The following is a 27,998-nucleotide window of genomic DNA, read 5'->3' as shown; positions in this document are numbered from 1 at the left end:
GGTAAGATTTCGAGGAGCAGTTCATTGTATTGTCAGGAGTACAAGAAACACGTCAACGAAGTGGAAAAAGCTAGGACTCACGAGAAGTTTGGCGTGCTGGACCTCAAGTAAGTGCTTGGTTTGATGTTAGCCTGCGACTTCGCTTTGGCTGGCAATATAACTTTTAATTCTTCAATTGGTAATTTTACCCCATACACAGATAACGTTTACGTGTTATGTGTTGTCTGTAGTAATGCCCAGCTCTCTAGGCTTCCTAGACTAGACTAGACTAGACCAGTAACTAGGGAATGTGTCCTTTTGTTTTAACTTACAAAGCTACACAAATGTGTATCTGTCGAATTCTGGACTGCAACATCCAGCAACTTCTGAGCCTTATTATTAGGCTAATTACCCCTTATGTCAAAGGCCGTGTCCTCGGTCTTTGTTGGTGTTTTAAAGAAGTGCCCTGGGAAAGGAAATGGAAAATCAAGACTCCAGACGGAGTTTGTAGACTACTGTGACTTCTTCTGTCCCACTCTACACTCAAAGCTGCTTAATATAAAACTCGAGGTTTATTTTAAACTTCGTCGTGCACCACGTATTTGCTGAATGCAAATTAATACAAACATACTACTATTATTATTCATATTAATCTATTATTTGAAAAACTCCGCGGTTCGGGTGTGCCCAGAAAAGAGCGGTCCGTTAGGCGGATGTTCTAAAAATACTCAAGTGAATAGGCTAAGACTACTGATTTCGGAAGAATGCCGTAACCGATTGAGGCGAGATGTTCTTGCTACAATCGTCTCTGAAATAGTGTAGCCATATCTAAACTTTTGGGAAGCCAGTAAGAAATCAGGGATTGGCTACCAAACGATAAAGCCTCTAGGGCTTTCACTTGCGCTCTGGTGAGGTTGTAGAAAGCTCGACATGGTTCTTTCTGACTTTTGACAGAACCACTGTTGTTTTTATGCTTACCAGTTGTTTTGTATGGAATGGGGCCCGTGTATGGATTCTACAGGCGTAACCAACAAAACACAGAAAACAGCCAGTGGGGCCCACAACTTTCCTTACACACAATCACCCTAAAAGCATTATGCCTATGAAATCAAACAAACAACAGTAACTACAAGTATTCGAGCTTGACTTGACAGGATATTCTTATAAGACGAAGATGCTATGGAATTTCACAGGAGAGACGTGAGTGGCCTGTAATATAATTAGCCAACTATTGGATATAGGCCATTTACTGCTAAGCCTATATTTAGCATATAATGTTTTCATATTCATGATGTTCTATCATGTAGAAACGTCTAGTAGGCCTACTGTGAGATGTTTGTTTTCATAGCACAGTCACTCTTCTGCCGCATTAATGTGGTCTTTTGCCAATAAATGCCTATAGGCTTTTGTGTAGGTCAAAGCTCTACGTACTGATCTGTCTCGCTGCCAAAATCGATCTGTATGTTTACTCAATGAAAGTGCAGTATGTACCCAAACTCCCTCTTTGAAAGAGACGCGTTATTCACCACGTGTTCATGAACCATGTTATGTAAAACCATGACGGTTTTTTCTAGTCATAGTTGAAAACAGACCGTGACAAGTGAACAGCCCAGACACAAACACCAGAGGGCGCGCTCTACCTATTCTGCTTTTTTTTTTTTTTGTACTCTTTCCAATGTCACAGATTTGGAGAGATAGTTGAAACGCTTCAAGGCAGCTGTTCAAGAATGGCTTCGATCATTACTCATCTTTGTCACTGTCCAATAAAAAAAGAAAATACATTTTGTCTTGGAATGCTGTTGGCTCAGTAAAGATGTTTACCATTGGCAACATTGTGGATGGAAATCAGTGTGTCTACTAGGCCTACTGTTTTTATTTTGTTGTCATCAAATAGGCTAAATCAGCTAAATTTTCATTAGTTAGAGACCTCAGTCGAGTGGAATTTTTTAACAGCTGGAACATGTGTATACCAGATGTTGCACCTCATGCCTCCATCCTCATGGCTGTTTTTCGTGTTATAGACAGTGTTGTTTCCTAACCCACTGTAAAATGCTTTGTTTGTTTCCTGAGTGGTCCAGGAAAAAATAGCAAAAAAGCAATGTAACAACAACTGGACTTTTTATTCAATTTCTTGCCTTTACTATGCTTCATTCTTACTTATTCATCCTCTCACTCTCCTGGGACATGAGAGGGTCAGTGATGCCTCCTTTACAATATAACACACTGCTGTCTGTCACCAACCCCATGTTTTACGGTTACCATTATTTCCCGCTCTTCGTTGAGCACTATAATTTATTCTTAAAATAGTCTGCATAAGGAATTATGGGATGGGTGTGTGTATAGTGTACTGTGGGCAGTGGGAGGTCAGATGACATTAGCTGCTGCTGCTTCTCTCTCTCTCTTACTCTTACTCACTCTCTCACACACACACACACACCTATGAATGGTGGTCTTAGCTTTTTAAATAGAGACCTGTCTTCCTTTTGTGTGGCCACAAACATACAGAGAAAAGGAGAGAGGAAGGCAGAGTGAGTGAGTGAGTGAGTGAGTGAGTGAGTGAGTGAGTGAGTGAGTGAGTGAGTGAGTGAGTGAGTTAAAGTGGTCAAATGCACATTCCCTCTGAGGTAAATAAAAATAGTGTTGGTCCTTTCAGGAAAAACACATTGTATAACCCCATGATCTCAATAAAAAAACGTATTTGGTTTCTCTGGAACCTTATCGCTTCTTTGACCTCTTCAGATTAGAGACTTTTGATTTGATATTAACTTTCCTCTTATGATTGTCCACCCAACCTGTGTGTTTGTTTACTCTCAGGCAGGGCCTAGAATCACAGTGTTTATTGTGTGGTCTCTATGCAACATGATGGCATGCATGAAGCTGCAGGGCCCTGCCTGTGGACTTCTGGCTGGCCCTCTGCATAGTCTGTCCTCTCACTGCCTTCTCTTGTCTGCCTCTGTCTCTGGTCCAAAGCAACTAATGAGCTGGAAGGTGACCCCATTGTCCAACCACTGAGAGAATGTCCTTATCACTGAGGGCTTGAGCCATGTTTTTAGCATGGAGAGTTGCGGTCCTCTCCACACAAAAGTTCCCGTTGTGACTGCCACCGATCATCATTGAACCCCAGTTATCACCTTTGTCATGTTCCCGCTGGGAAACTTTCCCATGATGCCCTGCTCTGCTGCCCGTTGCTTTTACGCTGGCCGGTCACACAGCGGGTGTAACGGGGAAGGCATTCAGGACACGGAATAATGAGGTCGTCTCGCCATGGTGACCACCAATCACAGCCCGGCATCTCTCCGCTGCAGCATGTCTAAGCAGATGCAGCGGCAGATTTAGTTGATTTTCCTTTTCATATTACATGAATTCAAATACAAATATTACATCATCAGCGTGGAGGGGCTTTCATGATCCAGCATTATCTGAGCCTTGGCGTAACAGATGGGCAACGTAGAGAGAGGGAGGATGGCAAACTCCATAGCTCTTTTTCTCAGGACTTTCCGGACACTCTGAGACAAACCCCAGGTGGGCTGAGGGAGGGCAATCTTTTGAAGAAATGGGTTGGTGACAGAAGAGGGGCTTTCCATGTATTTCTTGAAGGAAGGAAGTGAAGAGCTGTAACCACGCAGACCTTTTGGATTTACACAGGATCAGACGCATTGAATTCTGTTATCTTTTTTTATTATTTTATTTTGGCTGTGTCGCATTTGTTTTCAGGGGTTTATCTAGACAGGGTTTTCCTGGTTGAACTTTGTATCTTTTCATGGGAAGTGTGTACGTGACCGTTAACAGGAGACTTATAGTTTATCAAGAAGATGGGCGAGGCTTGGAAAGTCAATGTGCAAACTCTGTATATAAACAGGTGTGGATTGCCTAAAAGTTACATACAAAGAGTCAATGGGAGAGAGAGAGAGAGAGAGAGGCAGGACGCCATCTCATTTGCTGAGAGCTAAAGGATTATCAGTTTAAATTAGCATTAGAACACTACCCTTGTCTGACAGACTACACATACAGTTAGTCTAGTGGACTGCTGAGAAGAGACTCAACACAATGCTATCTAGGTTTTATATGTTTGGTATGATTTGGGTAAACATGAAGGCAATGTACTGCTCGGAAGAGTTTTGAGTTTCTTTTCCAAGTTTGTGTTTTTGGCTCAACTGGGGATTTTCGATATGAGCATGAAGAGCTATAGAGCGACATAGAACACCGATAAGGATGTGCACACTGACAGTCGGAATGACTTCTGGTCATATCCATGGGTTGTGTGTTGTGTTAAAGGCTTGTGTGCTCTGAGAGGACACTTCTCTGGACTCCCAGACTGGACACGAGACCCCTCAGGATGTCTGTGTGTTGCCGTCTCAGTTCTTCTTCGGGCTGAGTGTGTTGGGAAGGAAGAGGGGAGCATCTGTGTGCGGCGGCGGCGGCGGATCATGTACGTTCTGTGCACGCTGGTGCTGCTGACCCTCCAGAACCTATTAAAGAGACTGGAGCTGGGTGAACCAGAGGCCAACGAGGGGCCCGAGCAGTCCAGTGATGAGGCGGGGCAGCCTGGGCAAGGGCAGAGGGCCAAGTCCCCCTGGCATGGAGGCTCGGCATCGACACAGGGCGCTATGTCACAGAGCCCCTGTGGTTGTGTGATCCATCACTGCTCTGAGTCGAGCCAGCATGAACAGCACAGTGAGAGTCCCCACTACGGCAAAGGCAATGTGCCCACCAGCAGCAAGAAAGTACAGGTGAGCGAGAGAGAATGTAGGGTCTTATCAGATAGCAGAAAGTAACATAAGAACTTGGATGGAAGATGCACAGATCCAAGTAATGGACTTGGTGGTGGAGGGCACCCGTCATTAGTAACATGTTTTTAATACTGGAAAGTGGTTAACTCTTATGGAAAACTTTTACCTTTTTTAAATGTGGTTTGGTGAATTCTGCTATGAAACACATTAAATGAAATGCTTTTCCAATGGCAATCTAGTTTGAGCAGCAACTTCTCCAGTACCCTACTGTGAACAGGTCGTAGTTTAATAATGTATAGCTTATGTATTATTTATTAGCAGATCTACAGATGGCCGGATGTCATCTAAGGTTTGCGCTGCAGTATTGCCACACTCATTATATTCAACAATCTTTGTGTATTTGTTTAATCAGATATTTATGGATATTTGTTTATTTGTGTATTTATTTATTTATGGTTAATCAGATATTTATTACAGGGCAATGGTGGCTAGGGGTATTGTATGTAGATTCTTGCTATTTGCGTGCATTCCTTCCTGTCTGGATCTGTCCATGATGTTGTCCCTTTCGTCCTTCAAGTGAAAGATGTACCAGTCGTTGAGTTGAGTGCTGGCCTGTTTCGCTGCCCACTGTAAAAATCCTGTTAGCGTGCCATCACAGTAAACAGACCCAGATCATTGGTTATGTAAACAGGGCTTCGTTAATCTCCGTCTCTCCCTCCATCTCTCCCTGACCTCGACTCCTGTTTCTGTCACAGTGTTTCTTTCTCTCCCCCCCTCTCTCTCGCTTTCTCTTTCTTCATCTCTCTAATCCCACTTTAATTCAGGCCATCCATTTGGCTCCTGACCCAAACCTGGATGCGTTATCAACCCACTTATGTGCCCATGCACCTCCTCTATCTCTCTTTTACCCATACAAACCCACACACAAACACAAACACTCCCTCAGTGCAGACTGAACATCATTCATGACGCACACCTCTGCAATAAACCTGTTCGATGTGATGACTCTCCGTTTGACCTTTGATGGACCTGGTGTTACCTGAACATTATATACCTGTGCTGAGTCAAGATGAGTCAAGATACTGTAATAGGATTATGTCATTTTTTTATTGTTTGGAAGAGTATCATCCATTTTCAGTATAATCCACCAACACACTGTTTTGAAGTATATTAATGTTTATCATTTTCATAATGGCTAAGGTTTTCATTGAAGTGGGGTGATGAGTGTTTAAACACGGAGGCTCACTCATGTAACTGATTAGTCTGGACATTCATATTTCTGTAATAAATTCACTTAGATCACTAGATCAATAGATCACTTTGTCAACCTCATACAGCACAAAGAGAGCAAAAGTAAATGACTATCTGCATAAAGCCCACTGTCTGTCTTGTGCAGACACCCAGTTTCCCCCGCAGCCCCTCGGATGCTGAGAGAGAGGCTCTGTTCTCACACTGGTGTTCGGTGTCTGAGCAGAAGAATGGTGTCAGTGTACTAGTCTAAATCTGAACCCGGCTTCATCCGTCAAGCAAACCATCTTTACAACTCCGCTTTAAAGATATGACCGCTCTGTCACAAACATCTATTTTTGATAATTAGTGAGAACCCTCTTTTGTGATGAAGCACATTGTTTTCTCACAGCAACAAAGGGACCGGTTGAGGGTGCTTGCTGGCCTGAATGCACTGGGTTTTTACTGTACTGCTTTCTGGGCCATCCTCCTTTCATGTTCTTTTATAGAACAGTAAGTGGGAGGAGCAGTGCATTTTACATCCGTTAGTATAGAATTACATACACACACACACACACACACACACGCGTGCGCTCGCACACACGCACACTCGTACATGTTCCCACACACACACAGCTTAGAGAGTGCTCTGGTTAATATTTCAGACAGTAGGAGGAGCCAACTGCAATGCCTACACAGAGCAGCAGTCACTCACACATAACAAGTGCCATAGGAAGACGGGGGAGAGCAACTCTAAGCTTGATTTGTGGCTGAAATATTTATTTCACTGGTGGCGAGAGGGGAAAACAGTAGAGAGGGAGAGAGAGCAAAGAGGGGAGGGGTGGTGAGGAGAGGATAGCTGAGTGGGAAAGGAAGAGGGGGGAGATGCAGGGAGGGGGGGGGCTGCGATGCTGGCTCAGATTCCACCGTTACTAAGGAACTGAGCGTGAGCAGAGGGTCTGTGTCACCCTGTGTGAGGGGAGCGCTATCTCTAAGAGGAATGCGCTTATGAACGTGTGTATGAAAGAGGGAGAGAGAGAACAAGCGAGGGATAGAGAGGGAGGGAGAAAGGGCTGGTTGGCAGACACAGTCCGACACGTAACTTGCAGCGAGAGCCCTGGGCTCTGCAGGAGTGTTTGTGCTGGAGGTGCTCGTTAAAGACACGGCGATGCAGGGATGATCGGGGCCATGGGACCGCAGGCAGGGAGGTGAGTACACCAAAGGGAGAGGGAGGTGTGTGTGTGTGTGTGTGTGTGTGTCTGCAAGCGCGGACTCTCTTCCTGTTTCTTTCTGTCTCTCACCACCATTTATGGTGCTGTTTGGCCATTTTGTCAATAAGATCACAGATGCCGTGTTCTTGTTCATGCATTAAGCTGATGTTGGGCTTAAAGTCAGATCTTAAGCTCCCTGAGCAGCCACACATCTACCAGTACTCTGCTGGTGTCTTTGTGCAGAGCACATGCTGCTGGTGTATGACTCTGGTCCCAGTACATTGTGTGCATATTTTTTTCCAGAGGTATTTAAGGTTGTTGAGATCCAGCACCGGCAGATGTTGACACAGAAGCCTCAGTGTTTATGCTAGAGAGGAAGGGAGAGCTTTAACCTTCACAGAACGAGAAATGGCGAGAGGATGAGGATGAGGGAGAGAGAGAGGGAAGGAGGGAAATGCTTCTCTGTACATGGGGGAAGGGGGGGGATGGGGAGAATGCAATATTTAAAGGTTGTTACTGTTACAGTGCAGAATCACTGAATCAATGGCATAAATTATGCCATTTTGACTGGCCTGATGGAAAGGCTTAGAAATTGGGATAGTAGAGAACGGCTATAGATGTGTGTGTGTGTGTGTGTGTGTGTGTGTGTGTGTGTTTGTCTGTGTGTCTGTGTGTCTGTGTGTGTTTGATATGGGAGATGACGAGATGAGTGGGACAGTAGCAGACCTCGACAGACTGCCTGACCACAGGATCCATTATGCTGATCTCCAGTGACAGACTTTGTGTGTGTGTATGTGTGTGTCTAAGTCTAAATTATTCATAGTAATGGGGGGTGGGGTAATGAAGTGGTCTTTCTCAGCAAATGGCTCTCTGGTCTCTTATCAATGCCCCTCTCATGTTCCACAGGCTATGGGAGAAATAACACTCCGACACTCACAGCACGGCCATATCATCATATTATCTCCTCCTCTCTCTCACTCTATTATTATGGAGAGGTGTAAGAGGCACTTTTCCACTGCAGGAACTCTGGGCCCTTCCCAGGTAGCACAAATGTTTACAGGAACGGCCCCCTAATCAGCCCCTCCATTGTGGTGCAGGAACTATGGACGTGACTATCTCCGTGCACAACAAAATAATGATCTATTTCTCCAGCGGCAGCACCATCATTAGACCGTTACACCAGAAATGTTCTAGATAATATTAGGATTACCTTAAGGCCGAGTTCACTGTTGAATTTTGCCATGGCTAACACTTAATTAAATGGCTTCATGGCAACTGTATTTATTTGATAAATGAAGCTACCAGCACCACTATTATTAATTAAAGCCTATTTCCCCTGATGTGTTCATTCAGTGACTGTAATCTCAGCAAGCTAACTATGTAAGCTATTTATTTTTGCTGTATTCCCTGCGTGACCTTGAGTAAATCTTGCTGGTTTAAAAAATGGCGCTTGTTGAATGGCACTTTTTGTTGTCTTCAACTCCTGTCACGTTTAACTAGTGGCAACCAACACTGCAAGCGCTTCCCTGCAGTTTCAGACCCCCTGAGTAGGTACTAATATAGTCCTGAAAACAGCTTGCAAAGAGGTCCTACTGGGGCGGTTCCTGCAGTGGAAAAATTCTGGCCTCCTAAAACGGCCTGCGAATTCCTGCAGTAGAAAAGCGCCTTATTTCTCTTTATTAAGTCCCTGAAGGCCACTAGTACTGAAGTATATGACTAATTGTACGGGAAAGGCTGCAATATGTGACTACTCCCCCCAGGCAAACACTATTATTATGCAGTACTGCTGATTGGCACAACTCATGCACTTATTACAACCAGCATGCTAAGAATAGCATGCCAGCCTGTGGACGCAACAGAGAGCTTAGCGCATTATGAATTTAAAACGATGGGACTGACGCATTTCCTGCTCTGTGCTCGCTCCATGCAGATCGGCAGCCTGACTAGCCAGCGCAGGCCAGTAGGAAGTCTTGGATAGAGAGAAGATCTAGCACGGCATGAGCATGTGACTGCCGTTACATCCGTGAAGTGTTCGCTCGGCGTGAACGTGTTGATTGGCTGTGTGTTTGGGTGCCAGGTGAAGCTGTGAGGAGTGAGGGAGGGAGATGGAAGAAGTGGGCTAATGAGATTCAACAGCCGTCTCAAGAGAGGAGCGTTTCTACACCCATGAAAATGATCAGAGGATCCTCATAAGAGGGAGAGTGACAGCGAGAGAGAGGAGCCTGGTGCTCATTTAAAGCAGATCCTGTTAGGCACATCTGTGAAGCAGTTTAAAGAGAGGAGATTGTACTGTAGCAACACAAGTGTATAAAGTATTCATTTGCATTGTTGAACCCCTGGCCTCTTACCATCACTCATTCAGACCAAAACAAAAAGACCACTCATCCCCTCTGACATGGATAGCACTGGGGAGGTCACAGCATTGTCTGATATTTTGCAGAGGGGGAGGAAATATAATCCTTCGGTTTGTTTACTTGTTGAATGGTTGCACAGATCGGGCTCTTGACCTGCTGTGTGCACAGTAGCATGTGTATGTCAGAGGTGTACGTATTTTAAGAGAGGGACAGCAAAGCAGCAAGGGTTCTCATGAAAGCTCTTTGTAAACGGACCAGTTAGTCTCATTAAGCTTCTTCTCTTTTTACCAACTTCAGAGATCTACACTTCCCCCTACTGGCCTAGGGAGAAAGTCAGTGCTAAAAAAAACTGAACAATCACTCAAATTTAATTTAATCAACTGTCATTAGGCCTACTGTTTGTCTGTTGGTTAAGTAGAATTATTGCAGATCAATATTATAATATTATGATATGATAAGTCATTTAGTAATGGCATGTGTCCTCTACATCAAAATACTTTCTGGCCAGAAAGAGAAAGCTATGTGCCAAAGTCTGGTCATTGGTCTCTATCAGAGGTCAGATGGGCAGAGAGACTAGAGTGACCAACACGGACTGTCCGAGTGTGCCCAAGCCTCTCACGTCACAAGAAGAAGTCTGAGAGAAACAGGCCATCTGCTGACTGGCTTAAGGGGATTAGTACCGGCTGGAGAGTCCCAGTACTCCTCAGGTAGTGTGGAGACGCTGCACGTCCTCTGTTCACCTTTACCTCGGCCCCCTGTGCGGCTGCTTCCTTCATTCGGCTGCGCGACATGGAAACATTATGTCGTTGGGATTGTTGTTGTTGGTGGTTTAAGTAAGGGGTGACTGTGGTGCTGGTGGTAAAATGTTGGGATGGATGGGATTATTCCTCCACAAGAGTGTCTTGGACCGGGACCATGAACGTGAGCGCTACATCCACAGGATGGGTCGTAGGACCTCAGGATACAGGGTAATGGTTTCGGGGGGGGGGGATTTATATCTCGCTGTGTGTGTGATTTGTATCTGCTGTGATGGGCTCACGTACACTTGTGTTATAATGTTTTGTGTGGAAAGGACGACTGTGTGGCACTGGGGCATTTGTTTGGGGTCTGAAGTGACCATCCATTGAAAGGGGAAGTAGTTCCTTAGGGTCTTGAGACGCTTAGTACGGCCTTGGTGTGTGGTACAGCAGGTAATGATCAAGGTCAGTTTGCATAGGAGAGCCGTTTCTGATCAGACTGTTGTCCCTCCAGCCATTTCTCAGCCTGGACTTGGCAAGGACGAATTAATTGGGTTATTTATACGACTGTATGTGGAAGGCAGACTTCAGAGTTGATTATTTTTCGCAAATATTGAATTGCGTTCAATAAGTTTATCACCTTAGGGGTCATGAAGATTGACATCTTAGCTTGGTGGACATAAGTATACATAGGCACGTATGTGCGCGCACACACACCTACACTGACACACACAGAGACACTCTCGCTCTCTCTCCCACACACACACTCACACTCACACTCACACACACACAGACACACTCTCTCGCTCTCTCTCCCGCACACACACACACACGTGGACACGGTGTGATCACCCCAGCAGAGGAGGTGTTTGAGTTCCTAAGAGGCCAAAGCGGGTTATCTTCCCAGAACAGGTTGTTATCCTAAAGCCAAACTACAGACGGGGCTCATGAAGTGACACCCTGACAGTCTCAATGTAAATGCAAAAATGACTTTTGTTTGATCCCTGGAATGGTCCTGGGCAGTTGATAGTAAGTGACATGTTTGGTGCACATTCCAAAATCTGTGCCTTTATTATATGGACAGAATCAAAAGTTCTTCCCCTGGTGTGTGTGTGTGTGTTTGTGTCTATGATGTTTGGCAGTGACATGTTTGTCTTGCACTACCACATAAAATGGAAGCGAATACAATGAATAGGTTGTTTCTTGGAGTGCTCAGGAATCTCGTCTGCCAGATTTTAATTGATTAGAAGCAGACTGTAGACTCGCTAATTAAGGGCTGTGTGTGTGTGTGTGGTATTCGCATGCTTACATACGTGTGTGTGTTTCACTAACAGAGAGCTGAGGAGTCTACGGAGGGCATTAGTGGTTTTATCGGGGGCTGAATCCTTGTCTTGTCTCGTCTCGTCTGACTGTGTAAAATATAATCGGCTTCTTTACAGAGTCACGACCGCATCCCACCCATCCTAATAATCTCATTAGTCCGAGACAGTCGTGTCCCCTGCCCTCTAATCTCACCGGTCATTTGTTTGGGGTCTTATGGACCTTCCATTAAAAAGGAAAGTAGTTCCTTAGGGTCTAGGGACGCTGGCCAAGTTCAGCTGAACAGATCCTTCCAACACCACCAAGATAACAGTGAATGAAAGACTAACTTAGTTTGATCATATTTTAAAAGCATTTTACCCTGATTGCGCAGACATCAGATCACAGAACACTAAGCTTTGATATAGCTCTGCTGCTTAGCTTAATATTTGAATACTTACTTGCAACCACTTCTTGCGGTGTCATATCAGGCAATTACAATCCATGGCTCTGCCAATAGGTCTTGCTATAGGCCACAAATAGGCCTACATATGCATTTCTGTTTATACTGCCTTGTATCCTGTAGGCCTAATAGAAGGGCAGAATTTGCTTTAATGGAAAAACAATATAATTTCAATTGAAGTTCCAATCCAGTATTTGGACATAGGCCTATTGGGTAATCATCTTTGAAAAAGGAGAACACTCTGAGTGCTTGTATTAATGGAAAAAAACACAAGATTAATAGAGAATCATTTTATAAACGAATCATTACTCCTTAAATTGTAATTTAATCGTGAGGCCAGTGAAGCAAATTGTTGAACAGTGTTGAATTGTTGAACCTTTAAGTGACTTTATTTATCAATATGCCAGTTGTGTGTGTGTGTGTGTGCGATGTATGTGTTTAAGCTTAGTGATTTTAAATGAATCAGCCAGACTAGCATTTTTATTTGTTAGCCACTCACTATTTAGCTTTCAAAATGTTCCACTCTAACTAATTTGGTGATCGTGACTTTGCCGTTTTAATGTAAGCAAAATATTTCAAGTGATGTCTTACTAACCACAACATTGCTCTTGGTGGTAAATATTTTACATAGTTGAACACAATGATCTACTCAACATTCCACTGTGATTGTTTCAACCCAATTAAGACAACACCAATAATTGCCCAGGCAGCATTCTATAGAGACATCCTCTTCTTCTTTTCAAAGTTAAAACAGATTACAAACAAAAAATACATCAATAGATACAGGCCACTTCTTGTTCAACTATTTTACTAGTTTATTTTGCCCTCCTCTTTGCCAATGATTATCGGAAACTGTGTTTAGTGGAAGATATGATATATATTCATAAGTCTTCATGGCAACACAAGTTTGTAATATGGTTACCCCTATTTGTCCTTCCCTTGGTAAATGTCCTGATCCAATTGTCTCCTCTCCTTCTCTGTTTAGCCGGTCCAGCGGTCCGCTTCATTCGGCCCTGCGGTCATGTTCGGCACACGCAAGACCTGGGACATTGGCCACGCCCCCTGCCTGCAGGACCTCTGGAAGAAAGACGTTTCATTGGACGGTGAGGGGACCCTTGACTGCTTTGCATACAAAAACCAGCGTTGCAACATTTTTGGAATGTCAAGAGATTGCGAGAGAGAGAAAGTGAGCGTTAAGGGAGGGCTGTCTCTCACGCTGAGAGGGAGTGGTGTTGGAAGGAGTGGAGATGAGAAGAGGGGAAGGAACGCATTCCTGGTGACAGGAAAGGAATGAGAGCGGGAGAGAGAAAGAGAGAGAGGGGGGTTTCGGCTGACTGAGTGGCATGTAGGTCCCACCAGGTACTGAGCACTAAATCCACTTAGAGAACCAGACCAGGCTCTAACACTGCCACTATTGTTGTGTGTGTGTGTGTGGCTGTGTGTGGCTGTGTGTGTGTCTGTGTGTGTGTGTGTCTGTGCGCACCACTGCTGCAGGACGGCTCAAGGTGACAAAGACAGAACAGAGCTGAGATTTTTTGCTGCCGCAGGAGAGAGAGGGAGAGGGAAGCAGAGCATGAGGGCATGAGAGAAGAAGAACGACAGTCACTTGTTACTGAGACAAACTGAAGGGACAGGAAGGGAGGTGTGGGAGAAGTGCTTGCCTGTGCACTTGCCTGCTGTGTAATTACATGGTGACAAGTCATGCACTGGGCTGAACGTGAGCTGTTCGAGCCTGTTTGTCTCACACTGCCACCGCGACTGCTGTGTCATCCGAAGCCTCTAACACGAGCGGAGCCCTGGGTTGCTGGAAAGGTACCGTGTTTACTCTGCTGCTAATATTTGTCACCTAGGACCCACCTGTAATGGCACTCTTACTTCTTTTCAATGGATTGTTTGCTGGAGGACGTAGTTTGGAGCCAGTGGTGTTTTTGTCTGTGGTTTCAGCTGGCAGATTTAAGGAACCTACACAGAGCAGGGTTGGTGGTTTTCTATTGACAGACATGTATTGACTGGTGAACATGCTGGCGCTGTGCAGTGTGAGGTTAATGTGTCACCTGCCGAGGGCTGTTATCTGTGTACTTATCGGGCTTCGCTAGTTGCCATGGTGCCCAGAGGACCTTGATGGTGGTGTGGAAAATAAGGGTTAGAGGGTGGTCTTGTGCTGAGTGTAATGCAGAGAGCCAGAGCCAGGGATGAGATGCTTGGGAGAGTGAATGAGTGCATTTCTCTGTCTGAGTGTGGGTGTTTGTTTTGTTATGCCGTTTTATGCCATGAGGTGATTTTGAGAGGCTTGTTCTGCTGACTGACCTGGCTGTGCAACTCCTTTGTGTTTTTGTTTGATTTGTGCCGTTTCCAGCGAGCTCAGTGGATTTCCTGATGAGTGATGGTGAGGAGGACACCTCCTTCCTGCCGCTGCAACCCTCCGTATTCCCACGCCACCGCCTCTCTTCCGACCTCAGCGAGACCCACTCCACCGACAACCAGCAGCTGCTTATTCAGGTCGGTCCCGCCAAATCCTCTGACTCATGATCAGCCTGCTCAGCTGGTTCTTTTGGTTGCCGGGGTGTTGCTATTGGGTAATGTTACTTGTTAACTGGTCGATCATGTCAGGCAGACGTTAATGGGGTCACTGACCTGCCAGTCCGCTTTCATTTAGTGTTATGCATTAGCACAAAGCCTCTGACCAAGTTGCTTTAGAGGCCATAAATACTGACCGACAAAACCATCACATGCCCCCCCCCCCCCCCCCCCCCCCCCACACACACACACACACACACACTGCATATACAGCAGAACAATGCTGAACTCAAGACTGTTTAGCACGCAAGCCTCTGAGAAAATGCTGAGTTTGGTCAGTGTCACACACATTTCCTTCTGTCTCTTGAGGTGAAACCATTTCATAGGCTTGCTGTTGCTAAGGTGTGACTCAATAATAGGCCATGATATACGTGCACTTTATTTGCAATTCACACTGTTTGCTTCAACCTCTCAGATTGCTGAGTCATTGAGGCTCACATTAAAACTTCATAGCCAGGCAGATATAATTTGTGACAGCACTCAAGCCACACACACACACAAACGGACTCGCTGTCTCTCTCTCTACTTGTCACTCACTCTCTGTCTGTCTCTCTCTCTTTCTCACATACCCACACACACACACACACACACACACACACACACACAGTCTCTCTGTCTTTTCTTACACACATACACACACACACACACACTCAGTCTCTCTGTCTTTACTTACACACACACACACACACACACACAAAGATACTGTATTCACATTTGTAATCCTCTCTTAAGCACAAATGTGAAGACTTGAGCCCAGAAAGGCAGCAGTGATGTGTGGCATTGAAAGAGGCTCTGGTAGGAGACATTCAGATTCAGACAGGGCTCAGGCAGAGGTAGCCCACACTGCGACATTCTGTGCGTCACAACCACACGCACGATTGGCAGAGGCGGTCATGTGACCTGGATTGCGTATAGCTTCTCTGAGACTAGTTATGTGTGTAAAGACATGTGTTTGTGTATTTCTGCCGGCACATAACAGGCTTGGCATTGTGCTTGCAACGCAAACCAACAGCATGTAATGCAGGCTGGAATTATTGGTTAATCTAAATCAGATTATTTACCGTTTGTGCTGTGCAGCATGTGCATTTCACATGAGCTCAAGCATCTGACATTTCTTTCATCATATTTTCTCTCTCTGTTTCTATCTCTCTCTCTCTCTGTTTCTCTCCGCTTCTGTTTCTCACTTTCTCTGTGTACTGCATCTTTCTGTTTCATTTGGCCATCTCTACAGAAGGTTACTTGGTCATGTTCCTGGACGTCTGCATATGTAATTCTCTCAAAGACTCTCTGTGTATAGGGAACGGATGGCAGGGATGTGCCTCATGATATCCATCAAATAATACAGTGGTTGATATTAAATCAATCTGTTTGTGATTTGCATTACATTATAAATGACCTTATCATGTCAGATACTACTAAGTGGAAAAAAGGATTTTACATGAGCGTCACATCACTGGTAGTCTGTACTATTGGGATTAGTCAGAGATACTAGTCTGAGTGTGTTGGATAGTCTGCATGTGCTTTCTGTAGATTACTGTAGCTAGCTAGACATGTAAGTAGTTGGCTATCAAAGCAGTGCAGTTGTTTGTAGTCATTTGACTAACTATACTACATTTGTTAAAAAGGATTTGACTTTTGTAGACATTAATACCATACTTTACAGCGTCATCATGTAGTTGAATCCCACTTGTTCTTATCTAGAATCTTGCTGTCCTGATCCCACGTACAGAATATGTCTTCTGAAGCTCCATACAGATATGGATAAACATAACGTGTGTGTGTGATGTTGATGCAGACTCTGCAGGAGCGGGTGTGTGAGTTCCAGGCTCGTCTGCGGGGCGAGGAGGCCAGCAAGAGATTACAGCTTCAGCAGCGCAGCAACCAAGCACACAGCCTCAGCAGGGAGCACCGAGGCCTGGTGAGCCCAGACCTCAAACAGACACAGGACCTCAGAGACCAGCACAGGCTGCAAGACTACCACCAAATCCGCACGGAAGCTACTACCACCGGTGAGGGACATAGAGTAACTACAGAATGTAATGAAGGAGCAATGGAAAACAAAGCCAGATGCAAACATGTCTAGCCATCTATGTCAAATGTATCTTAACTGTGTGTGTGTGTGTGTGTGTGTGTGTGTGTTTCAGGAGGGAGATCACCTTGTTCTGTTTCACAAAGACTGGCCCAGTCTTTAAGCTTTTCGCAGGACGCCCGAGGTCCGCTCGAACGAGACTTGAAGGGCTCGGAAGGAGAACAGCTGGTACTTATCAAAGGGTTACACACACAGGTAGGTAATCAAAGACACACCTGTCAGATTTACTCCCACAAGTGTCTTTTTCATTATAAGAACCATACAGTGGCATTGTTTGCATGATGCGAGAGCCACTCGCCATCTAAAACATGAGCCTGGAAACATAACGGTGTGTATAGCTCTGACCTGGCCTTCTTCCGTAAAGATTGAGGAGCTGGAGGAGAAACTGTTGGACCAGACGCAGGAGGTGGAGAGACTGCGCTCTGAGCTGGTGAGTGTGTGTGTGTGTGTGTGTGTGTGTGTGTGTGTGTGTGTGTGTGTGTGTGTGCTGCTTGAAGGAGCATGTGCTTGTGGCCTAATGTCGGTGAACAGGTTTAACAGTGAAATACTTTCTTCTTAAGAATTGAGAAGGTCTTGAATTCTGTGAATTCTCCTTTATCATGGAAAGGAATTAAGTGTCTCAGACTGACCTGGTTTGGTTTCCCAGCACAGTTTTTGGTAAATAACTGTGTGTGTGTGTGTGTGTGTGTGTGTGTGTGTGTGTGTGTGTGTCCTGTTACATTGTAGGGGGCGACAGACCTGGAGAAGCAGCTGGAGCTGCTGGAGAGTGAGAACCAGCGGCTCAAACAGGAGCTGAAGGCCGGCCAAGCCCAGGCCACTCCATCCACCTGCAGCAACTGCCCACAGAGCCAGGTCAGTCTCGCCCTCACACGAGACCAGAGCCACACACACACACACAGCCAGGTCAGTCTCACCCTCACACGAGACCAGAGCCACACACAGCCAAGTCAGTCTCACCCTCACACACAAGACCAGAGCCACACACAGCCATCTCAGTCTCACCCTCACACGAGACCAGAGCCTCACACACACAGCCAGGTCAGTCTCACCCTCACACACGAGACCAGAGCCACGTCAGCAGCAACATCCAACCACAGAAGGTCAACCACAGAACGAACGCTGCACACAGCAACTGTAAACCACTGGTAGTGCACACGTACATAGAGCTCTAACTCTGCCTGCAATCAGCAAGCCAAGTGAGCCACAGCATAGCCAAACAGACTTGGATAAGGAATGCAGTTCACTTGATACTTCACAGGATACACAAATATTCCAAACACAAGTTCCTTTCCCACCTTCCCTTGACATTGCCTTACAACCCTCTGTCTGTCTGTCTGTCTGTCTGTCTGTCTGTCTGTCTGTCTGTCTGTCTGTCTGCCTGTATTTTATTTATAAACATTTTTCATTACACATTATTCATTATTTATATTTTGATTGTCTCTCCTCCGTCTCCTCTCTCCCTCGCTGCGGCCCCCTCAGGATGTGGAGCGGCGGGGGGAGCTGCTTAGCCGGCGGGAGGAGGAGTGTCTGCAGCGGGAGCGCCGCCTGGCGGGACTGGAGGTGCAGGTGAGGGAGCGGGCGGGCCTGGTGACCCGGCTGGAGCAGCAGTTGGAGGAGGCTACACGGCGCCAGCGTGACCTCCAGCTGCGGCTGGACCAGGCCACCAGCCATGGACAGGACACAAAGGAGCAGCTCACCACCAAGCTCAGAGAGTGTGAGCAAGCCCTCACCCGCCAGGCCGCCATGCCCCCGCAGGTCAAGGTCAGCAGTACACTTTTGTTTTCCTCAGTGTATTGTAGTAACCTAGACCAACCTAAACCAGGTTTAGTTGAAAAAGCAATTAATCTGGCTGAGCTGTGATGTGATGGCGTCAGAAGGACCTCTGTTGATGAACTGATAGATACCTGACAGCCTAAAACTGTTACTAATGAAGATTAACATGCTAATCAGGAAATAATGTTATCATTTTTATCTAACTGATAAGATTTTGTAATGTCTAGTGACCCTGTGTGCACATTCAGGAATAAGGCTACATCTGTTCTATTCTATTGGAGTCATGTTTCAAATCCATGTGTGTCTGCAGTATGTGACTCAGACTGTGGAGGTGGAGTCGGCCCAGTGTGCGCAGGCCCTCGCTGAGTGTCAGGCACGGAACCTGGCCCTGCAGGAGCAGCTGAGCGTCCAGAGGCAGCTCCTGCGTGAGCTGGAGAACCATCTTCATGAGTCCCAGAGGACCAGTGGCCAACTGAGACAACAGGTACACATATCTGTCTGTCTGTCTGTCTGTCTCTCTCGCTCTCTCTCTCTCTCTCTCTCTCTCTCTCTCTTCTGTTTCTCAGTTTCTTTCTCATCTGCTTTACAATCCCCTTCAGTTCAGTGTGTACTGTGAACATACTGGATTGATGTGTATTAAATCATTGGCTCTGTGTGGGGATTGTGAATTGAGACCATTCATCCTCCAATTGTGATGAAAGCTTAGCAGCAGACCCAAAATTAAGCCACACAGCTTTTGGATTTTCCCATCCCCTATCAGAGTGTTGTCGTGACGGCTTAAGCTCTCTCCCAATCTCTCAGTTATTGGCTGCTCCTACCTCCCAGTGCTTTGAGCTGCGATTGGCCCCTGCCTCAGTATTGTGGTTGGCCCTAGTTCCCAGTATGGTGGTGTTGGCGTGTGTGGTGGTGCTTGTATGATTGGCCCTCCCCTCTACCCTGTGGTAGCTGTGTGGTGGTCCCAGCACGGCTAACCGCTCTCTCCGCTTACGTCCGCAGCTGAGGGCTGATCGTGGCCGCCTGTGTGGCCTGCTCTCCAAGGCTGTCGGCTGGCACAACAGCGAGGTCATCCATAGGCTGTCGAAGGTGTGCCACTTTACTCTGCAGCTAGCAGGGGCCAGAGGTCAAACATGAGGTCATCAGTGTGATGGAGACAGAACAGGGCCGGAGTGATACAAATAGAAGACATCATTAATGCATAAATCACATCACACATAGTGTGATCAACTAGTTTAGTCAGTTTTACCGGATTTCTTTTGCTTTATCTCCAGTTCTAGTCCAGTTGTAGGCTAGGCAGTGTAAGCAATTTGAAACATGATCAGAAGTCACAGTTTAGGGAATACTGATGCCCATTTTGTACCTTTGGATCCCATGATGTTGTGGAGTAAATTACTGTATGTTGTGGAAAACAGTTTCTAGATTCATAGTTCTATAACCATAGTTCTCCCATGTGCTTCAGAATCACTGTCACTGACCCTCTCACCCCTATCATTGTTGAGTGTGCTCACTGAGCCGTTCCTTTGACCCACTTAGAGGTGTAGTGAAGCATTCCTGCCACTAGACCAGTCTTTGAGTCACTAACAGAATTGGTGTCGATTGCATCGGGACTCACCTGTTTATCTCCCACCATCTGTGATGTGGACATTTCATCCACGCGTAACCTAACAGCTACAGGCATCAAAGCTGTTGCTCAGTAGTGATTTTTGAAGTGAAGAGGTAAAGCTCTTTGTGTTTCCACAGATGGTAGACCAGTGGAATGTAAACAGTTTTGTGTTTGCTTGCGTGCGTGTGTGCAGAAGCAAAGAGTGTTATTGTGCAATGCCACTGTGCTTTCATCTTTAAGTATGGGGTCTAACTGATGTTTGGCTCTGACCAGATCCTTGTCTATGAGGGGGAGATGGAGAGAGCTCAGGGGCAGCTGGAGGCAGAGATGCAGAGTCTGGAGGAGGAGAAGAACCGAGTGATTGAGGATGCCTTCATCCGGGCCGAGAGCGAGATGAAGGCTGTACACGAGAACCTAGCAGGTAAGATGGAGTGTGGAAGGAGGAATGAGATCGGGTCTGGTGGTCAAGGAATGTTTGTTTGATTCTCTGCCATTTCTGGGCAGGTGTGCGTATGAATCTGTTAACCCTGCAGCCAGCTCTGCGCACCCTCACCTGTGACTACAACTGTTTAAAGAGGCAAGTTCAAGAGTTCCCCTTCCTGCTGGATAAGGCCATTGCAGAGGCTAAGCAAGAGGTAAGTCAAAATTTAAGCTAATGTGAAGATGTATGATGTTTGCTATCAACGCCTCACTGTCCTCACTGTGTGTGTGTCCATCCACAGATCTGTCAAGTGATCGGGGAGGTAAGCAGTGCCAACCAAGAGCTGCTGCGCAAGTACAAACGAGAGATGAACCTGAGGAAGAAATGTCACAATGAGCTTGTGCGACTCAAAGGTGAGGGACGCACACAACCTGGGAGATGTAGTCTTTCATCAGGGTCATTCAGTAACGGACACAAATCACATGTCCATACATTCTTCCAGGCAACATCAGGGTGTTCTGTCGAGTGCGTCCTGTCAGCCAGAACGAGATGGATTCAGTGGATGCAAAGAACATGGTGACCTTTGACTCAGACGATGACTCAATCCTCTACCTGTCAAATAAGGGCAAGCCCATGACCTTTGACCTGGATAAAGTCTTTCCCCCTCACGCCACACAAGAAGAGGTATGTCTTTCAGCTAGCTGAACAATAGATACGATTTGAGTGATGAGAAGAGTGATCTTGTGGATCACATTCGCTGTCTTTATTTATTGCAGGTGTTCCAGGAAGTTCAGTCTCTGGTCACTTCCTGCATTGATGGTTTCAATGTGTGCATCTTTGCCTATGGTCAGACTGGCTCAGGAAAGACTTACACCATGGAGGTATGGCCCTGCTCTAAACACCGTTTTGTGATCAGATGGCTCTTTGTGTAGGCAGTTGGTTTGGTATCTTACTTGCACTTGTGTGATCAGGGGAAATCTGAGGACCCTGGCATCAACCAACGTGCTTTACGACTGCTATTCGCTGAAGTGTCAGAGAAGAAACCAGACTGGGATTACAACATCTCTGTTAGCATGGTGGAGATCTATAATGAAACGTTACGGTGAGGTCACACACACACACACACACACTGTTTACATTCAGAATGGTAAAGGCAAACAGAAAAAAAGCATTCTTCCAGCCCTACCCAGCACACACACACACACACACACACACAGAGTCAAATACAAACAGCCAGTCATCAGTCAGATAGACAGTAATGTATTTGAGCTCCTCTCTGCAATTTGACATTGCCCCAGTCACAGGCAGCGGCTGTGCCGTCCAGCCACACTCAAGCAATTTTAAGGTTCCAGGTGCTGCCAAAAACACACACAACCCCCTCTCTCTCTCTCCATCACTCTCCTTTTATATAACTCTGCCTCCATTATTCATCCCCTAACCAAGGGCGGTCATTTTCCGCGTTCCTTGCTGCTGTGGCTGTGTCCTTGTTCCGTGTTAAGCTGGGCAGGTCAGCCATTACGTAAAAATGGATTCCATCTAATGAGTACAGCCATCTGTGGAATAGAAATGGGCAGTCTTTCAGTGTTTCTCTCTCTCCTTCCCTCCCTCCCCGCTGATTATATAACCACTGCACATCTGCGTGCTCAAAAGGCCTGTGTTTTCTGAAGGATTATGGGGGGAGATTTTTTTTTAAGGGAAGGTCAATGGACACACTATTACCAAGATCATAATACGCCAGAGGCCCTTTGGGCCCAGTGAGATGGCACTGTGTGCCCGTGTCGCCCATCGTGACTCAGTTGTCCAACAGTGCAGAGAGTAATCTGATCTGTGATGTGTGCTTGGCCTCAGGGACCTGCTTGGGGAGAACCTAAATGACAAGCTGGAGATAAAGATGTGTCCAGATGGCAGTGGTCAGCTCTACGTTCCAGGCCTGACTGTCCAGGCTGTGAAGAGTGTAGAGGACATCAATAAGGTGAGGGCAGCTTTGAGACACTACATACAAGTGTGGTGGTGAGACTTGAACCCAAAGAGTAGTTTGTAAATGTCCTTGTTTTTAATTTCAAATGTTTTGCTCAAATATGTACGTTACGCAAGGTGTGGAGATTTAAGCTGCATATTTGAGAGTTTAATGCTCAAGGTTGTATATTGCCTGTTTGTTCAGTGAACCAACACACTAAAATGACTGATTAAGATGATTAGATGTGGATGTACAGTCCTTCTCTTGCACACAGTATTGCATTCATTCAGGTATTTATGTACGGTGTTGTAATACAAACTGCAAATTGCCTCTAAGATGTAACTGAATGCAAATCCTCGGAGGGTCAGGGAAAGCTGATTTCCGATGCATGCTGGTGATATTTCTAACTGTGTGCTCTGTGCTAATCATGATGCCTTCAGGTGTTAGAGTTGGGCCATATGAACAGAGCCACAGCCTGCACCAACCTGAATGACCACAGCTCCCGCTCCCACGCACTGCTCATAGTCACAGTGGCTGGGTTCAACTCCTCTACTGGCCACCGCAACACAGGTAACCCCAACTGCACAGATAGACACAGATGTGTATGTCAAGAGACACACAGAGGCATCGTGTAGCCACACATTCCTCTCATCGCCTATTTAGGTCTAGCATTATCTATTTCTACCTTTCCCTGTTTCACATCACGCTTAAAGTGTTTTCTTTTGTAATGTGTGTGTGGCCTCTAGGGAAGCTGAACCTGGTGGACCTGGCGGGCTCGGAACGGATCACCAAGTCCGGCGCCGAGGGCAGCCGCCTGCGGGAGGCTCAGTGCATCAACAAGTCCCTGTCGGCCCTGGGCGACGTCATCAATGCGCTGCGCTCTCGCCAGTCCCACGTGCCCTTCCGCAACTCCCGCCTCACGTACCTGCTGCTGGACTCCCTGAGTGGAGACAGCAAGACCCTCATGATGGTGCAGGTCAGCCTGATCACACCCAACCCCTTTTAGCTCAGGCCAGAATAGTGTAGGTCAACCAGACTTTCAGCTTTAACCAAAGGTGCCAGGTAGATTGGATAGTGCAGTCTTCACACCCATTGGAAAATGTATATTTATGGTTAAATGTAGCAAATATGATACAACAGGTGTTGTAACAGGGTTGAGTAAAACAAACATGCCATACATTGGGTAAACAGAAGAGAGTGCATTTACATTTGTTATGTGTCAAAAGAGGCCAAAAGTGGCAGCAGTATTGGCAGAACCGCATTACAAAATGTAATGGTTAAGCCATTTTATCGTTCTGTGAAGACAAGAGAGTGAATAGTAGATTTAAAGTAATCTGCAGTTACTTACCTTTCCCTCATTTTGAGTCATATATTTCAGACGGTACCAATATTTTGGATCAATAAACCAAGGCTTTTTACAGAAATAGGACTAAATAGCAAAGATGTCTAGGTTTCCAAAATGTTAAGGAACTATAGTTAGTTTTTGTGTCTGCTGTTAACTTAAAGAGTGTGAAGCAGTAAAACTGTATGACTGCCTGTGCCTGCTAAAATAGCTTCAAGCAGCAATCATTCGGTTCTAAGCACAATATGGAAACTGCCTCAAGTAGCAAAAGATTGAGTGATTTTGTAAATGTTTTGTGAGGATTTAAGTCGAAATAAGATTATATTCGTACCGATGTTGGACTACCAATCCACATGAAACTTATGATTATAAAGTCTTTGTATGTGATCTCATCAAGCAAATATAGGAGGGGGGGGGGGGGGGGGGGGGGGCGGGACACTTGAGTGAGGCTGCTTTCAATAAATAGGAAGGATAATTACTCAGATACTATACCAAAGGTCATCTTTTGGCCCTTTTTTCTGTAACTGTATGTTTGTCCATTTGATTCCTTTATCTGGAATATTTCGGTGACTTATTGCTGATGTCGCCTTCCCAGGTGTCTCCTCTGGACACTAACGTCAGTGAGTCCGTCTGCTCTCTGAAGTTTGCCCAGCGTGTTCGCAACGTGGAGCTGGGTTACTCTTCACGGAAACAGACCGAGAACTCCTCCACCTCCTCCTCACCAACTCACGACAGTGTGGAGGTAAGTCCCCACTCTAGACCACACACACACACACACACACACACACACACACAAGCACAATGTAGCCACTGAGCCTGAGGTGCTGAGGTCACAGGCGCGGGATTCAGGTCATGGTCTGTTGTGACCACTAAGCCTTCAGCTTACCCTGCGGCTGTAGTTCCCCTATCAAGAGCTGCTCAGCCATTCACCTGCTGCTAATCTACTTACACACCCCACATTAAGGTATGCAGTTTGTGTTTTTAATAGGAAGTGTTTTTTTGACAGACACACACACACACATATTTACAAACATTCCTTCACACCCTCTCTCTCACACATGCACACTCACTTACTCACTCACCCCCTCTCTCTCTCAGACACACACACACACACACACACTAAGAACATTGAATGACCTTGAGTAAACCCCTTGTCCTTTGGCCCCACAGTTGGACTCTCCTCCGGTGACACCAGTGCCACTGCCCATCTCTAGGGCCAGCAGCGCAGGTTCCACGCTCTCCTCCACCTCCAAAACCCCCAGCACCCGCCGCCGTTCCCACAGTCAGCTGGCCACCGGTGAGGACACACACACACACAGTCTGACACACAGATACGAGGTCATTGTAAGAGCAATTATAAAATGAAATATAATGTTCTCATAAACATTCACTGCATCTGCATCTCCTCTACATGACCTCTTAATGTAAGTCTTTTTGACACTTTCAAACCACCTTCCCCCTTACCCTAATCCTCTCTCCCTCCCTTGAATGGTCTGTGTTGTGACTCAATGATTGGTTGGTTCACAGATAGACAGGTAGACAGAAGGAGCCCATTGGTTGGGGACGGTGGGCAGGTAGGTGGGGCTTTATCTGATTGGTTGGTTGGTTGGTTGGTTGGTTGCTTGGCATGGAAACGCTCAGCATGGCATGGTGCCCCTGTGTCACCTGGTCGATGCCCACCCGTCTAACACACTAACCAAAGGCAGCTGCTGGAGTGAAGTGTGTGTGTGTGTGTGTGTGTGTGTGTGTGTGTGTGTGTGTGTGTGTGTGTGTGTGTGTGTCCATGTTTAATGTAAGCGATGTAAAACTGACTGGTGTTAGGAGGGCTGTCTGTCTGTATGTGTTGAGTATGTGCCTTTTGTGTGTGTCTTTGTGCGCACATGGAGCTTTTTGTTTGTACACTCTGTTTGTACTCTTGTACTCTGTTTGTGCTGTTGTGTCATTATGTGTGTGTGTGTGTGTGTGTGTGTGTGTGTGTGTGTGTGTGTATGTGATCTATGGCTGGGGGAGTGTGTGATTGAGCTGCTTTTGGTGGTTAATAGTGGGCTGCAGGGGAGCAGTGAAGTTTCAGGGGATGTGTGGAGTCTGAGTGTGGTAATGTAAACAGTCTAAGGGTGTGTGTGTGTGTGTGTGTGTGTGTGTGAGGTGTGAAAGAGTACTGGTTGTATCACTTTCTTGCACAGTTGTACAGTGCACTATTCTTTAGTAATGCATTAATTCACTTTCTTTAGTTTAGTTGTGATGTGATGGATCACAGTATGAATTTCACCTCACTGTTTAATTTTGCACCCTTGATTGTCAACAGAAAACAGAATCAGCAAAGAGGATATGATCTTTACAGATACATTTGAATGTGAAAAAGCCAGTTCAGTAGTTTAGTACAGTTCAGTCAAACTGTACTAGATGAGCCAGTTTCTTTTGGACATTTTCAACATAACAGTTCATGTTTTGCTGTGTGACGAGCCATTAGCAGGACGCTAACTACAGATGTGTGGTGGCGTGTTACTCTGTAATTAACAGCCCTTTGGGAGCTATTTGAGCTAAAGTGATTTGGCAAACGATTATGTTTCTAAGTACTTCTGAAAGTACTTCAGTGACCCTTTGACAATGGTCAGCGACTGGCCTGTCAACAAAAAATATGTTTTTATTAGGATTTTGAGTCCCATCGTCCATTAACCCCTCAACAGCAAAGCTGTTTTTCAAGCAAGACTAACTCTGCATATGTTGACCATCTAGTAATAATGTGTGTTTTTGAGGAGTGGATGGGCGTGGGCAAAGTAAGATTATTGTGGTTGTCAAATACTGTTTGAATGTGGGACAGCTGCCAATATTACCAGTGGAAACCACATGCTTTGTTTGTCAGTGGGGAAAGTAAAATTAACCCGTCTGGTAGATTGTTTGCTCTGCTTGTAGGACTCACTCTGCCATTAGTTTGACATAATGATACAGTTTGAGTGCTTTGTGCCGTTCACACTAACTGACTCACCCTATGAATTGAGTGTTGAGCCATGGGACTGAAATGCAAAAACAGAGCCGTATCCCTAACATCTCTCTCTCGTGTTTCACCGTTTCTTCCACAGGACGAATGAAGCTTACTGCCTGATGGCACTGCAGGCAGGGAGTTCAAGATGAGTCTCCCAGCACCTGTGCCCACCGCTGGACCTTTTCCCCTCTGCAGCAATGAAGAACAGTCTTCCATGGGTTTCCGCTGAAGGAGGTGACGTACATAGAGACAGAAACAGAGCGGGGACGTGGACCTAACTGGCCTATCAGGGCCAGAGCTCAGTGAGAGGAGTGGGGTGTGAGACTTTGATCAGCGAATAAAGCAGCCTGGTTCACACACTCTTTACCCACAACCCCCCACATGAAGAACACTCTTCCACTCCTCAGTTCCTGTCTCCGGCCTGCCCTCAGGGCGACAAAGGAACTGTGGGTGTAAGCTCTCGTCGGATCTCGGTATTTCTGGACAGCATAGAAGCACTTTAGACCAGGCTGCCACAGTCACCCCTGCTGTTCTGCCGCTCCTGATTGACTTCCCTAATCATGTATAAATCTGTGTAAGGACGAAGGAGGAGTTTTGATTCTGTACTGCTTTCGTTTGATTCAAGACTTTGATACAGGACTCCTTATCACCCCCTCCCTACCAGCCCTGTCCTTCCCCCTACACTCACCTCTTTGTGATTCCCCGCCATCAGGCATAAGGACAATTCGGACTTCTGTCAAGAAGCTGTGAGTAACTGTGCAATGCAGGGAACCCCAAGCAAAACTACAGGCCAGACCACATTTCTTTTCTCATGTAGAGGAACTTGTGTGTTTGTGTATTTCATTCCTTTTTTCCAGTCTTCCTGATCAGTGCATGTGTTTTTGATGTTCAAATCTCTGTTTTTACATTGCAGCGTAATTCTTTCAAAGACAATCGTTTACCGGTGATCATGGTACATAACCGAACACATACACACACACACACACACACACACACACGCGCAGGTAACAGGGTTGGCCACACTCCAATGCCAGGCTTATCATGCCAACCTGACCCACCCCTCTTCCCACAGTCACTGCTAATAATGAATGCTCTCTGTCTTAGTGAAGATGGTGGACACCCCTCCATGGAGCCAAACCTGCAACATCCGTTGGATTTGGGGGAAAGCCTTTTGGTCATTGTGGTTTGTGGGTCACCCGCTTGCTTGTGTTCATGTTGGTGCAGTTTCGTTTTTGTACACTGTTTTTAATAAACAC

At 46.0% G+C, this 27,998-nt stretch overlaps 1 protein-coding gene across 3 annotated transcripts; it reads left to right on the top strand.

Moving 5' to 3' along the window:
* Positions 1-11: 11 nt before the first annotated feature.
* On the top strand, positions 12-27,995 carry kifc3 (kinesin family member C3; the record flags this gene model as incomplete). Of its 3 annotated transcripts, XM_080843394.1 has the most annotated exons (24): positions 4,407-4,709; positions 12,986-13,103; positions 14,357-14,499; positions 15,809-15,844; positions 16,373-16,586; positions 16,722-16,861; positions 17,031-17,096; positions 17,393-17,518; positions 18,146-18,427; positions 18,750-18,923; positions 19,436-19,522; positions 20,313-20,460; positions 20,544-20,674; positions 20,762-20,873; positions 20,963-21,144; positions 21,237-21,341; positions 21,432-21,562; positions 22,309-22,432; positions 22,858-22,987; positions 23,164-23,393; positions 24,355-24,501; positions 24,930-25,056; positions 25,287-25,333; positions 26,840-27,995. In XM_080843394.1, the coding sequence occupies 24 exons, from the start codon at positions 4,407-4,409 to the stop codon at positions 26,846-26,848; spliced, it is 3,312 nt and encodes a 1,103-aa protein (XP_080699520.1). In that variant the 3' UTR covers positions 26,849-27,995. The 3 variants fall into 3 exon arrangements, with proteins under 3 accessions (XP_080699521.1, XP_080699522.1, XP_080699520.1); XM_080843395.1 differs by lacking the exons at positions 4,407-4,709; positions 15,809-15,844; positions 19,436-19,522 and adding an exon at positions 12-107; XM_080843396.1 differs by lacking the exons at positions 4,407-4,709; positions 15,809-15,844; positions 19,436-19,522; positions 25,287-25,333 and adding an exon at positions 12-107.
* Positions 27,996-27,998: the final 3 nt, after the last annotated feature.

The sequence above is a fragment of the Sprattus sprattus genome (genome assembly GCF_963457725.1).
Source record: "Sprattus sprattus genome assembly, chromosome: 8".
Lineage (NCBI taxonomy): Eukaryota > Metazoa > Chordata > Actinopteri > Clupeiformes > Clupeidae > Sprattus > Sprattus sprattus.
This window is presented reverse-complemented; position numbering and strand designations above follow the sequence as displayed.